Source organism: Lepisma saccharinum, chromosome 1 (assembly GCF_977018435.1).
Source record: "Lepisma saccharinum chromosome 1, izLepSacc3.1, whole genome shotgun sequence".
In the NCBI taxonomy this organism is placed as follows: Eukaryota; Metazoa; Arthropoda; class Insecta; order Zygentoma; family Lepismatidae; genus Lepisma; species Lepisma saccharinum.
The window spans coordinates 98,681,951-98,695,228 of NC_139229.1; the positions used below are offsets into that span (position 1 = coordinate 98,681,951).

The window sequence follows — 13,278 nt, forward strand, 5'->3', positions numbered from 1 at the left end:
AAAACCCACCTCCCAATACACACGCATAAAAAAAAACTGGAAGCAATGTTAGTAAACTAATAGCTCAGATAGGATAATCGAGATAATGTAAAGTGGAATCTAAAGAACTGAATTTACATCCCCTGAGAATCGAAACTAGGATCTCTTATTACAAGGTAACAGCATTAGCTACTATGCTTCAGAGACCCTGTTAGAAATGTGACAATCATTAATTGTAGGGGTTAAGAAAAGGAAGTACAATTTCACATAATGTGCACATTTGATTCAATACTAACAACATGCATGCAAAGCATTTCTAGAAGATGTACTCTTCTCATGCAAATGCAAGAAAAACATTTAGTAGGGCCTCCCCGATAGTAATCAAGGAGTCCTGGGTTTGATAACGGGTGGAGGCACTTAGTGCTTTGGATGCTCCTTTAAAATATAGATCGTCCCAATTAGCCTTTCTGTGCATAAAGTGAACTTAAAACAAAAACTCAAACAACATTTAGCCTGGTAATATGTTGTTAGGAATGGAGTTTGGAATACCAATGTAAATGAGAGTTCCTGTTACCTTACTTATTGAACAGCCTTCATACATAATCAACATACCATTTTCAGAAACTTTCATACTTATTATGGCAGAATAGAAAACAACACACATTTTCAACTTTATATTTTTGACAAATCAAACAACCATTTTTTCCAGTAATTTTAGATGAGCCTTCTGCTTGGTCCTTCTTTCTCGGTTATACGTCAAAACATCGACGCAAAAACATCGACAACAAAAACATCGCCTACATTTCATCGACAGTACAAAACATCGACAGCACAAAACATCGACAGTGCAAAACATCGACAGCACAAAACATCGACAGTGCAAAACATCGACAGTACAAAACATCGACGACAAAATCATCGACACCAAAAACATCGACAACAAAAACATCGACGGTAAAAACATCGACGGCAAAAACATCGACACCAAAAACATCGACACCAAAAACATCGACACCAAAAACATCGACGGCAAAAACATCGACGGCAAAAACATCGACGGCAAAAACATCGACGGCAAAAACATCGACGGCAAAAACATCGACAGCAAAAACATCGACAGCAAAAACATCGACACCAAAAACATCGACACCAAAAACATCGACGGCAAAAACATCGACGCCAAAAACATCGACGGCAAAAACATCGACGGCAAAAACATCGACGGCAAAAACATCGACGGCAAAAACATCGACGCCAAAAACATCGACGGCAAAAACATCGACGGCAAAAACATCGACGCCAAAAACATCGACGGCAAAAACATCGACAGCAAAAACATCGACGACAAAAACATCGACACCAAAAACATCGCTATTTTTTTGTCATTAAAACCGTTAATTTATAATGCAGTCATGTTTTATTATTATTGAAGGATGGCGGAAAGTAGGAGGAGCAGGGTAGAAAGACTGGGGTGAGTAACAGAGTGGAAAGTAGAGGGGCGCTAGAACTCCAACTCGCCCAGATGAAATTTATATCTTGATTCGTTCCATGAATTGAATTTAGTGTTGTGATAATAGCATCATGAAGCTACAGCTCTTCTTTCTTTCGACCAAACTTACCTACATTGGTCGATTTGTTTTTAGATTTCTTATCAGCCACGGTTGTTGTGCAAGAGCGGTATTTTCATTGATTCGATAATTTCGCGCTGCACGCGCACTTTCTGACATCAAAACAATATTATTATTAGCACCTGATTCTTGCCCCAAAGCTCAAACAATGGAATCATAAACAATGCGAAGTGTCATGTTTCCTTCTGCTTTCTAGCAAGCTGCTTTTAACTTCATAGACGGGATCGTTGTATGCTCGTTATATTGTGGATGTGGAAGAAATGTTCCTTTATGACTATGGTACGAACCGACTGAGGGCCCCTTTGCTTTACCTCCCCCGCCCACCTTCACGCAGCAGACACCTTGTGACAGCCACTGGACAGAAGCCTTCAAAACATCGTCTCTCACAAACATCAGGGTTTGTTAATCTGCAACTGATATCAATTCTGCCAGTCACACCAGAAGGGTTGCTAGAATTTTTTGTCCCAAATGTAGATTGTGCATGAAGTTAACAAACTATGAATTAGAAATATTAAAATTGAGTTCCAGACCCAGGTAGTCTGGCAATAAGCTGCTGCCTTGTAACCAAGTGATCCCGAGTTCGATCCCTGGTGGGGGTACATTTCATTAAGTGACTCGAATTCCACTATAAAATACTGCAATTTGTGCAAAAGTCAGCACGCTTGGGCAAGTTAATGCTCTTCGGAGTCTTAGGAGTATGCCTACATTCCCCAAGCGTGCTGATTTTTGCACCGTATTGCAGTATTTAGTTGGTTGGATGTATATTAACCTCATTTCTGAGGTTAGAAAATAATTTGTGCACTGTCATGGTAGCCCATTTCGATTCCAGCATGTGAAAGCAGAAGAGCTACATGTGAAGAGAATATTAAAATTATGATTTATTAATTTCTAAATTAAAGGAAAGCTTTACTAAGGACAGTAAGTGATGTGTTAATTGGATTTGGCCGTTTCAATTCAGAAAGTTCCGAATTTATGAACTATGGAAAGCTACAATCTTCCGCCGCTCACTACTGTTGTGATATGGAAGGGAATTAGAAATAAGAACCCTTCAGCAACTGCCTGCAATGGTTGAAACGTTCGAAATTGCCTTTAACGAACTTTATAAGCTTTGTGTTATTCATCAACAGTTAAATGCAGTGGAGGCGATTGGGTTCCAAAACTTGGGGGGGGGGGGGGGGGGGCAAGAACAATTTACTTTCTACTCGCACATACAGTTTAGCATAATGCGGGGGCAAAAGCGGCAAAAAGTGTGGGGGGCATCTGCACTCCATGCCAACATAATAGCCGCCACTGCACTAATCGATAATCAAAAAGTTTTTCCATCCCATAAAAATAATATCCAGGACTATTTTGTTAAATAACTGTTACATTTGAGTGGATAAATACAGCACTCCACCTCCAGTTATCAATCCCATTACGAAGGTAACCCATGATTTGCTGCAAAGTAGAAAAATGTTCTTTCACATTTAACTAGTGGCGGAGATTATGGGGGCGTGGTGGGGGCCAGTTCCACCCCCCATACATTTTGCCACATTATCTTTCGCACTATGCTAAACCTTATGTACCAAGGGAAAGTAAACTGTCCTTGTCCCCCCCCCCCCCACAGTTTTGGAAACCAATCGCCTCCACTTTTAGACATCATTTTGCCACGTATTATCTTTTTTTTTTTTTTTTTTTTTTGTTTCACGAGGAATTTCTCTATCCAAGTTCATGGGCGTAACTTGCAATCTAACTGTAGGGGGTCACAATCGAACTTGCCGCTTAACTTTTTTGGGGAGGATTAAAAAGTTTTCTAGGCCATAAAAATAGCGTCCAAGATTATTTTTTTTTGTGAAACAACTGTCACATTTGTGAAATCATAAAAATTGCTCCTCTGGTCCGAAGAGGTCAATAAAAGTACCATTGACTTGTAAATTTTAATAAACCGGAAACTTTTAGACGGTCAATGCTACCCTTGCTTCCGCCATTCTCATTTGCGAAAACAGTCCTCTTCTATTGCCTTCACTTCAGTTACTTTTGTATTTGAGACTATTTCCTATGTCAAATATTTACGGAAAGAATTTATGACTGTCATAGCATTCGCACAGCAAGCCCATCTTGTTACAGATAGGATCTTTAAAGGAATTAGTTTCTATCCTGCATCTCTTAAGATGCTTTCGAAGATACCATGCCTTGTTGGACTACTTGGAATTAAGCTATATATGTATTGCATTATTTAAAAAAAGATCACACTGTTTAAATTATATGTGACTTTAAATTAATCTCTCAGGTTCAGATTCAAAACAACTACACATAATTTATTAATTTCCAAGTATGAGCCATTTATTCGCCAGCCACATTAAGCAACACAGATCACAACTCACAGCTAACGAATAAAGTATGAGTGAGTGTTAATAACAAGAAATTTCCTACAAAAAGGAGTGGAATAGTTCAATTATATACAAAGTAATACAAGCAACTCCCTCTCCCGTAGTTGCTTGGACATGTATCGGCTTAAAAATAGGTAACATTCTTTTAGAGTATAATATTATAACTGCAAGAAGATTATATTGCATTTCTAAGTAAAGGATTAGTGTGGGACAGTCGGCCACCCTTGCCTCCCTGTGCGCACGTCTATGAAAATGAAGCTTAAAGGTGCGTTAGGTGTTGAACGTCCTCCTACTTATAAAAAAAATATTTTCACACCTTATAGACCTATTCCTAAAAATAGTGATTCAATTTTTGTAGCAAGTTTGGTGAATTATGATTGGCCAAATGGAAGATTTTTAATGGAAAATATTGAGTGAGAAATTTTCTAGTTTTTCCAATTTTTGGTCGAAATGCATCTAACCTACTATAATAATAGGGTGACCAGACATACTCTTTTTAAGAGTATTATACTCTTTTAGAGGTTCATATACTCTATACTCTTTTCAATTTGCAAAAATCCCCAAATATACTCTTTTCCATAAAAACAAAGGTAAATATGATATTGAACAACATATAAAATCGAAGTCACACACAGAATGTTCATCGGTTTCTGAGACACGTAAGTTGGATAGTTTCTTCAAGTGTATTGATGGATACAGTAAGTCAATATGGTTTGGCAACTAAGGTTGTTGGATTTGTAGCACATAATGCACAATTAAATTTTGGTAGCATAAACAAGACAACATCAGGAAATAAAAATGTGCACAGTTAGAGTGCAGATTAGAAAAAAAATATTTTGCCTATTGGTTGTGGAGCTCATATTCTACATAATGCAATTTCTGTACCATGTGCGAAAATAATACCCATAGATGTTGAGAACTTGGTTTTCAAAATATACAATCATTTTAGTATTTTTACTGTGAGAACAGAAAATTTGAAAAGATTCTGTGAATTTATTGGGTGCCATTATGAGGGTCTTTTATACCACTCAAAGATAAGATTCCTCTATTTACTTTAATTATACGTCAGTATGAAGCGATAAAGGCCTATTTTTTGAGTGAGGAAAATACCCCAATTGCTATAGTCATTTTTTTTCAAGATGATACAAATGAACTATGGCTATATTTTCTGCATGCACAGCTACTCCTGTTTAATGATACTATTTTAAAATTTGAAAGGTGTGATATAACAGTAATTGAAGTTTCTGTTCAATATTTCAACTCCTACAGAATAGAACAGAACTTTTCCCCATTCTCAGCAAAAAATTTACTAATGAAACTTGTAAAAGAAGGGAGTATGAAGGAGGAATATGCATACTCTGTTTCAAATAGGTTTTACCGTATCGTATTGTGAAGTGGTAAAATACTTACAAACATGGTCACTTGGTTTTTTTCAAAATGTCAAGAAACTGAGGTATTTACTCCTTGACTCAAGAATTTCCTATGAACAATTTCAAGAGTAATTTTCATATATCCATCAACAAGCAAAACATATTTCAAATTCATTGGAATTTAATGAGAATGATATTTTTGACACTTACTGTGCAGTTTCAAAAGCCGTTGAAAAACATCTTGAAGATATTGGGGGGAGAAAAGAAGCAATGATGGGTAAGTGGAGGTCACTGTACAAAGATTTAGTACAGGCTGGGTCAAATTTAAAAGTGATTGTGCCTCATAAAATTCTTGTTTACTCTACTCTGCCTGGTACGAATGTTGATTGTGAAAACTCTTCAGTGTTATTAAAACTTATTGGCGAGAGGAAAAACGTACACTCCTGGTGTCAACACTCAAACAAGTAATGAAACTGAAATTTAATGTGGACATGACCACAATTGAGGACGATTTATACATACTCAAGAAAGCAAAATCATCCCAGAAGTATGAATGACGGTGCCCATTGGTGAGAAAGTATTTGTAAGTAGCTAATTACATTACACCAATAAGTAATTTGAATCTGTAGAGTGTAGGCCTATTTTATAGGGGCTATAATAGAAGCAATAACAAATAGCCACCCTTATTTTCGTTTTCTTTTTATGTTTTGTGCATGCGCACCTACAAGCTATAGACTATACTCTTTTTGGTCAACAAATATCTGGTCACCCTAATAATAATCTTGGGGAGAAGGGAGCCAGAGATGTTTTGTGGGGCTTCAGTCCCGTAGCCCGCCTGGAACGCCGTTCCTGATAAGGTGGACATAAGGGAATAAGAGCGAATATTCTGAGGGAAAGTGACTCACTAGATGGACAGTTTGATTCAGATGGTCATTGATACCCATCACTGTAACATTTGTAAGAGTGCAGTGAAAAATTTAAAAATACTTTCAATCACCAGTTACTTTATTTGCAAAAGAAACTAATTTTTCCAATTGTCTCTGCAATAAACACAGTGTTACCTTGTAATCAATGGGTCCCGGGTTCGATACACAGTGAAAGCACATGGTGGTTCAGATCCTATTTTAAACTGTGGGTCCAGTCCCGATTAACTTCTCTTTGCATAAAGAGGACTTAAACGATTATTATTATTATTATTTTATGGGTGCACATGTAACATTGAAATTTTCGGTATTTGGAATAGCCTATTATTTATTTTGTGCTGTATATTTATTTTTTAAAACTGAAACATGCAATTTGTAGTTTTATACAATCTCAATTGTTTGCAAATATATTTATAACAAAAAAACAAATTATATTTAATCGTATTAATTGAGGATTCGGCGTTTTAGACCTTTAATTTAACATATATTAAGAGCCCGGTCTCTGGCACCGTGAGCGATCAACAAGGTAATTTTTTCTCGTGTGACCCACGAAGGGTTAATCGGAACTGAACCTATAGTTTAAAGAATCCATACCACTGTGCAACTATCCTCAACCGGGGAACGAACTTCGGACCCCTTGATTCAAATACAACAGCGGTACCGATACACAGTGACGGCGTTTCGTGGTGTGTCACCCAGGGAAAATGTCTGGAGGGGAAGGGGGCAAGACAATATTGCAAGGGGGCAGTTATATTACTTGCACACGTTGTATACCAGTGCATGAACCGAAAGAAAGTCACTACGGAAAAGTCAAGTTGTATTTGGTCCTTTCGGTCTCCTGCGTCTAATAAACAAGAAATAACAATAGTCGGTGGTCTTTTCATCTTTCACACGGAGGAGCCTTCCTTCCCCTTTCGCCCGACCACAAACGCTGCCGGCGAGAAGTGATAAATGGTTACCAGAAACTAAACAATCACGTTCACTGCGCAATCTCATTGTTTGTAATTTTATCAATAATAATAATAATAATAATAATAATAATAATAATAACTAGAGCCCGGAAGTTTGGCAAAATGCCTCTTTTTATTTACTGCATATATTGATAAAAATTTTCCGGATATACGTTTTTTATGTTGTTTCGAATGTTTTAGAAGCCTTTTCATTTTGCCTATTTTGCCTATTTGGGACGAATCAGGGAAAAATGCGCCCGGGAAAAATGCGCTCTCGCAATAAAAGTGGGAAAAATGCGCCCTCCCAAGAGTAACCACATTAGAAAGTGGGAAAAATGCGCCCACCACATATGACCAGTCAGCAGGAGAAACTGACAGCGTTTCTTGACTACTTTGTGCAACAATGGCTGCAAAATCCAAATCTACCAGTTGATGTGTGGCACTGTGGAGATGCAATGCACCGCACGAACAATGCTGTCGAAGGGTGGAACAATAAGCTGCAAGAGAAAGTTCGACTTCATCCCAACTTCTACACCCTTCTGAAGACGCTGAAGCAGGAAGCGGAACAGCGGATACAAATATGACAGGGCTAGCATCGGTTTGGAAGGAACGAAGAGGAAACGAACGTACATAAAACTGGATGAACAGATTAGCAAAATTTTACATACTGTACGTACAAAACAAGCACACCCCGAAATTATTCTTACCCGCATGCGTCTAGGACACAGCCGTCTAACGCACGGTCACCTGCTCCAAGGGCTGGACCCTCCGTTGTGTCGTGTTTGCAATGTTTTTTTCCGCATTCGACACATTCTCGTTGGATGTGTCGATCTTGCTTACCTCCGGCAGACTTTTAACCTTTCTGGCTGTTTGTCATCCTTCTTGGGTGATGACAGCAGTATTTTAACAAGTGTTTTTAGTTTTTTGCGAAGAGCTGGACTCTTCCACCGTCTGTAAGAAGGTTTTTAGTTTGTTTGTTCTGACTTTCTAATGTGTCGTGTTTGTCTCGTGCAGGTCTCTTTACAACCTTGCACTTTTAGTTTTTCCCAAGGGGCTATCTACACCCCTTTTTTAAATTTTCAGTCAGAATTTTAGATAAGGTGACATTTCCCCGTATACATAGAAGGGTGCGAAATGGCCTTAAGTGCCGACGCACCCACAAATTTTAATTCAATCAATCAACACCCAAGGACCTTACCAAGTGCCTGAGAAGTCTGGCGTACACCCAAAAAATGGAGTAAAAGATCGTCAACGGAGGTCACAAGAAATGGAAATACAAATGTAAATAAAAACTTTAATGAAATAAAATAAAAATTATAACATAGTAAATAAAAATTACAAAAGTAAAATTTTAAAAAAAATTATGACAACGGACATCATCTCCAGCTTCTAACCACGCCAGAAAAATGAATATTTTTACTGTACTTTAAAAACAAAATTATCTTTCCTGACAGTCCCAAGCCTGTGTTAAGTGTGAGGGGAAGCTGCGTAAAGGTTGTTTTATTATAATGTTGGTGAAGGTTGTGTGTGCTGGGCGCATTTTTCCCACTTTTCATTGTGGTTACTCTTGGGAGGGCGCATTTTTCCCACTTTTATTGCGAGAGCGCAATTTTCCCGGGCGCATTTTTCCCGACACCATTTGGGACCCCACTGTCTATTTTTAATTATAATGCCTTTTTCTGCCTTTTTCAATGAAATTTGACCATTTTTTTTAAAAAAATGTTGGCATTTATTTTTCTTCCGTTTATTACGTGAATAATTTTCGCCTTATTTAAGTAATATTGAACTCACGCATGTTTAAACATTGCTGAAGGAGAAAAGTGTGAGAATAAAGTATTTCATGCTGAGTTAGGGTATTGCCTTTCGGTTAACATTTCCTTGTGCATGATTGACTGCTGAAGTGGAGAGGTTGATTTCGAACACAAAAAAGATATTTCTGAAATCTCCCTCTCGAACCCGAAAATTTCAGGAAGTTACGCCTGAGCTTAGTTTTCCTCCGCAACCAGTCTTGACAAGATGGGGAACCTGGATATCAGCAGCTATATATTATGCTAACAAACTTGAAAAAATCAGTGAGGTGATCGATGCTCATCCAGAAAATGAAGCGGCTTCAATTCGTGAAGTGAAAATCTTCTATGCTATTCAGAACTGAAGAATGAACTGTCGTTTATTTTTGCACATTATGGTGCATTGCCAGAGACAATTACAAAGCTAGAAAAAAAAGGTGAGACTCTTGTAGCATCCATGAAAATCTTCGACGAATCTATGCAGCAGATGATGGAAGTGCCAGGAGAAAAGGGGTCAGCTGTTGCGGAAAAGTGCAAACGGGTAGTGAGTGCAAATAAGGACTTGAAACAATTGAAAACAATTTGTGATATTCTAAAAGATGAAAATGCTGTTACCAAAATGAGTCCAGCTACATTAGCTTGTTCTATGTATGCTCCAATAACTTCTGTCGAAGTAGAAAGATCATTTTCTATTACGAAAAACATTCTCTCTGACAGACGACTATCAATGAATGTTGAGAACTTAAAAAAACACCTTGTAGTTTTGTGCAATCAAGACGGAGAAAATTGAAATGCTCTTCCCAATGTAGATTTTAACATGTTGCCAGAAATTATATATAAAAGTAAGCGACTTCCAAATGTGCCATTTTTTCGGTTTATTTTGCCTTTTTTCATTTTTAGTGCCTATTTTCCACATTATAAATGCCTTTTTGCCTGCCTATTTTAACGAAAATAAATGCTTGAACTTCCGGGCTCTAATAATAACGTCTTTATTGAGAGGGCGTGTTTCGACCTCGCGGGCCGTTCTTACAACAATGACCATTGTACATTGGTAGCACTGTAAGTTGGCAACTTGAGTTCGCTCATTACGCATTGTTCGTTTCACTTTATATTTTAGGGCAGCCATCTCAAAATATTCGGGATTAGATTTGAATTCCTTAGTGTGGAAAACTTTGTCAAAAAATGATTTTCCCGTCGATGTTTTTGCCGTCGATGTTTTTGGTGTCGATGTTTTTGGTGTCGATGTTTTTGCCGTCGATGTTTTTGGTGTCGATGTTTTTGCCGTCGATGTTTTTGGCGTCGATGTTTTTGCCGTCGATGATTTTGCCGTCGATGTTTTTGATGTCGATGTTTTTGCCGTCGATGTTTTTGGTGTCGATGTTTTTGCCGTCGATGTTTTTGGTGTCGATGTTTTTGCCGTCGATGTTTTTGATGTCGATGTTTTTGCCGTCGATGTTTTTGCCGTCGATGTTTTTGCCGTCGATGTTTTTGCCGTCGATGTTTTTGCTGTCGATGTTTTTGGTGTCGATGTTTTTGGTGTCGATGTTTTTGGCGTCGATGTTTTTGCCGTCGATGTTTTTGGTGTCGATGTTTTTGCCGTCGATGTTTTTGCCGTCGATGTTTTTGATGTCGATGTTTTTGCCGTCGATGTTTTTGGTGTCGATGTTTTTGCCGTCGATGTTTTTGGTGTCGATGTTTTTGGCGTCGATGTTTTTGCCGTCGATGTTTTTGCCGTCGATGTTTTTGGTGTCGATGTTTTTGCCGTCGATGTTTTTGCCGTCGATGTTTTTGCCGTCGATGTTTTTGCCGTCGATGTTTTTGCCGTCGATGATTTGGCCGTCGATGTTTTTGCCGTCGATGTTTTGTACTGTCGATGTTTTGTACTGTCGATGTTTTGTATTGTCGATGTTTTGTACTGTCGATGTTTTGTGCTGTCGATGTTTTGTACCGTCGATGTTTTGTACAGTCGATGTTTTGTTGGCGATGTTTTGTCGGCGATGATTTGACGCTACACCTTCTTTCTCTTTACCTGTTTTAAACAACAACATTTTGAATAATTAAAAAAAAATACTTTTAAAAAAATCTTACAATGTTTTTACACAGCTCTCCCTGAGAGCTTCTGGGGGTATAAGGGGTGACTCTTTCCAAAGACACCCAAATGTCAACCTTCCTTCCACACAGTATACACTGGACTGCATTTTACAGATTAGCGAGGATCTGGCGTCAGTCTGGACTCACGGCCAGTATAATCCTCTATTGGACTCAGTTGTGTATTGTCCTTATGTGTCTGTGACTGTCCTTTCATCCATCTCATCGTATCACCATTCATCCTCATCTTCGTGAGTAGCCAAAAGTGGCAGAAAAACGAAGTAAAACAAATCAATCTATCAACTGAGTAGATGAATTTTACTGATGCAGTGATGCATATGAAAACTGTACTGCAACAATTACCTTGTCGTCAGTTGCTAGAGATCTAAGCTTCATTTTGAGCTGAAAACGGAGGAAGTTATTTGTGCCTAATGGCTGTATCTCTAATACTCGGCATAACGCTGTAAGCTGCTGACGAGATAAAGAATCTAGAGTGATCTCATCTTCAAACAGCTTAGAAAACTTCAAAATTTCTTCATTTGTTGCCCTCTGTCCTGTTGTGCGAATCTGGAATACAAAGTTTGAGGTGTGCATTTAATAATACATTGACAAATATTATAAGTAAAATATGAGAATCAATTACTACAAGTGATTCCCCCCCAAAATACACCTCTATCTAATGACGATGTGATAAAACCAGAAATTTAATGATTTCAGTGTACTCTCCAATAATATAATGATCAGTGATCACATTTCAATGTTAATATCTACAGTGCCTAGAGTGATTTTGATATGTTGCTTATATAATTGAAACAATGCCATTTCCAGTATGCCAAATTAAGTATTATATAAAAATTTCTGCTGGTATAATGTAAATAATCTCAGAGACTTTACTTGCATAGAAGCAGTTAATTACATGTGTATATGTATGAGAACAGAATAAAGTGTGAAATATGACATTGCATTTCAGGAGGACAATATAACCTTGCACTTTGTTTAAATATGAATGATGTGCACTCTGTTACCAAATTTTGATTGTAAGAAATTGAGGGAAGAAATAGGCTTACATATACGTGGGTTGTAAATTTAAAAGTGGCAACACTGTCAAGTTGAGGTGATGATATCGTTCATGTGCAGGCCAGAATTTTATTTCGAGAGGGGGGGGGGGGCTTGTCCCCAATCAGAAACGGCGAAAAAGTGGGCGGTAGAAGGCCTGAAGATGAATTTCTCAGTATATTACAACTTATTATACAAGATGTTTAATACTGCAAATGAATTAAAATTAATGCAACTATCAGATACGGCTAGGTATTGTTGCTACAGGCATCATGCAAGTATTGATGACATTCTCGTGCGTTTTTGCCACGGGCCACCTGGATTTTCATCCAAAATTGCTGCCTTACTTGTCAAACATGTTTTAGGGTAGTGAACAAAATGGGGTTCATTTCAACCTCGTACATACACAACAGCACTCGCTGCACCGAACACTTTTGGTACTCCACACATAGACATGGGACACACCTGGCAATGCTCACCATCTGATAGCACATGCACGGTGTTATCACTTCTTCCTGACAGCGTTGCCACTTATAAATATACAACCCACGTAGAATACTTAGAGATTCTATTAACAGGGTGGCTACAGACAAGCATAATTGAAATTTCCTGACTTTTCCAGGAGAAATTTTGCATTTTTCCCTGACAATTTTGAACTAAATCCACGTATTTGTACATGGAAAATAAAGTCATACAGCTTTCAAGTATGGACTGTATTAAGTACCTATATTACCTTACAAGATATTGACTTAATTTCTCTATGATTCATATTAGTTCTCAAAAATAGTGAATTTGAAAAATTATTACAATTCACAAGTTAGGGAAGGACTCTTACAGGGCTTCTTCTCTCATTTGCACGCAGGCTTCAATAAAATATTTGCTTATTTCTAAAGTTATGACTAAATGAGATTAGAGTAAATTAATTGGTTTTAATAAGGAAGTTTGTAATTTCTCATTCTTCTAAGCTTTTCTATTTATTAAATGTTGATAATTCGCCTGCTGCTTGCAAGAACCATGACTGGAAACTTATTGTCAAATCATTAACACTTGTATCCCACATCTCTTTTCTATATAAAGCAAACAACTACTTCATCCATGCACCCATGATTTGAGATATTCATATCATGA

At 37.7% G+C, this 13,278-nt stretch overlaps 1 protein-coding gene across 1 annotated transcript in view; it reads right to left on the bottom strand.

Annotated features, from left to right (window-relative positions):
- Positions 1-13,278, bottom strand: part of LOC145998583 (mitochondrial proton/calcium exchanger protein-like) — a 49,594-nt gene that overhangs the window by 15,541 nt on the left and 20,775 nt on the right. The window contains exon 5 of the mRNA XM_083135025.1: positions 11,458-11,661. Coding sequence (XP_082991151.1) covers positions 11,458-11,661 — 204 coding nt within the window. The remainder of the gene's footprint in view (positions 1-11,457; positions 11,662-13,278) is intronic.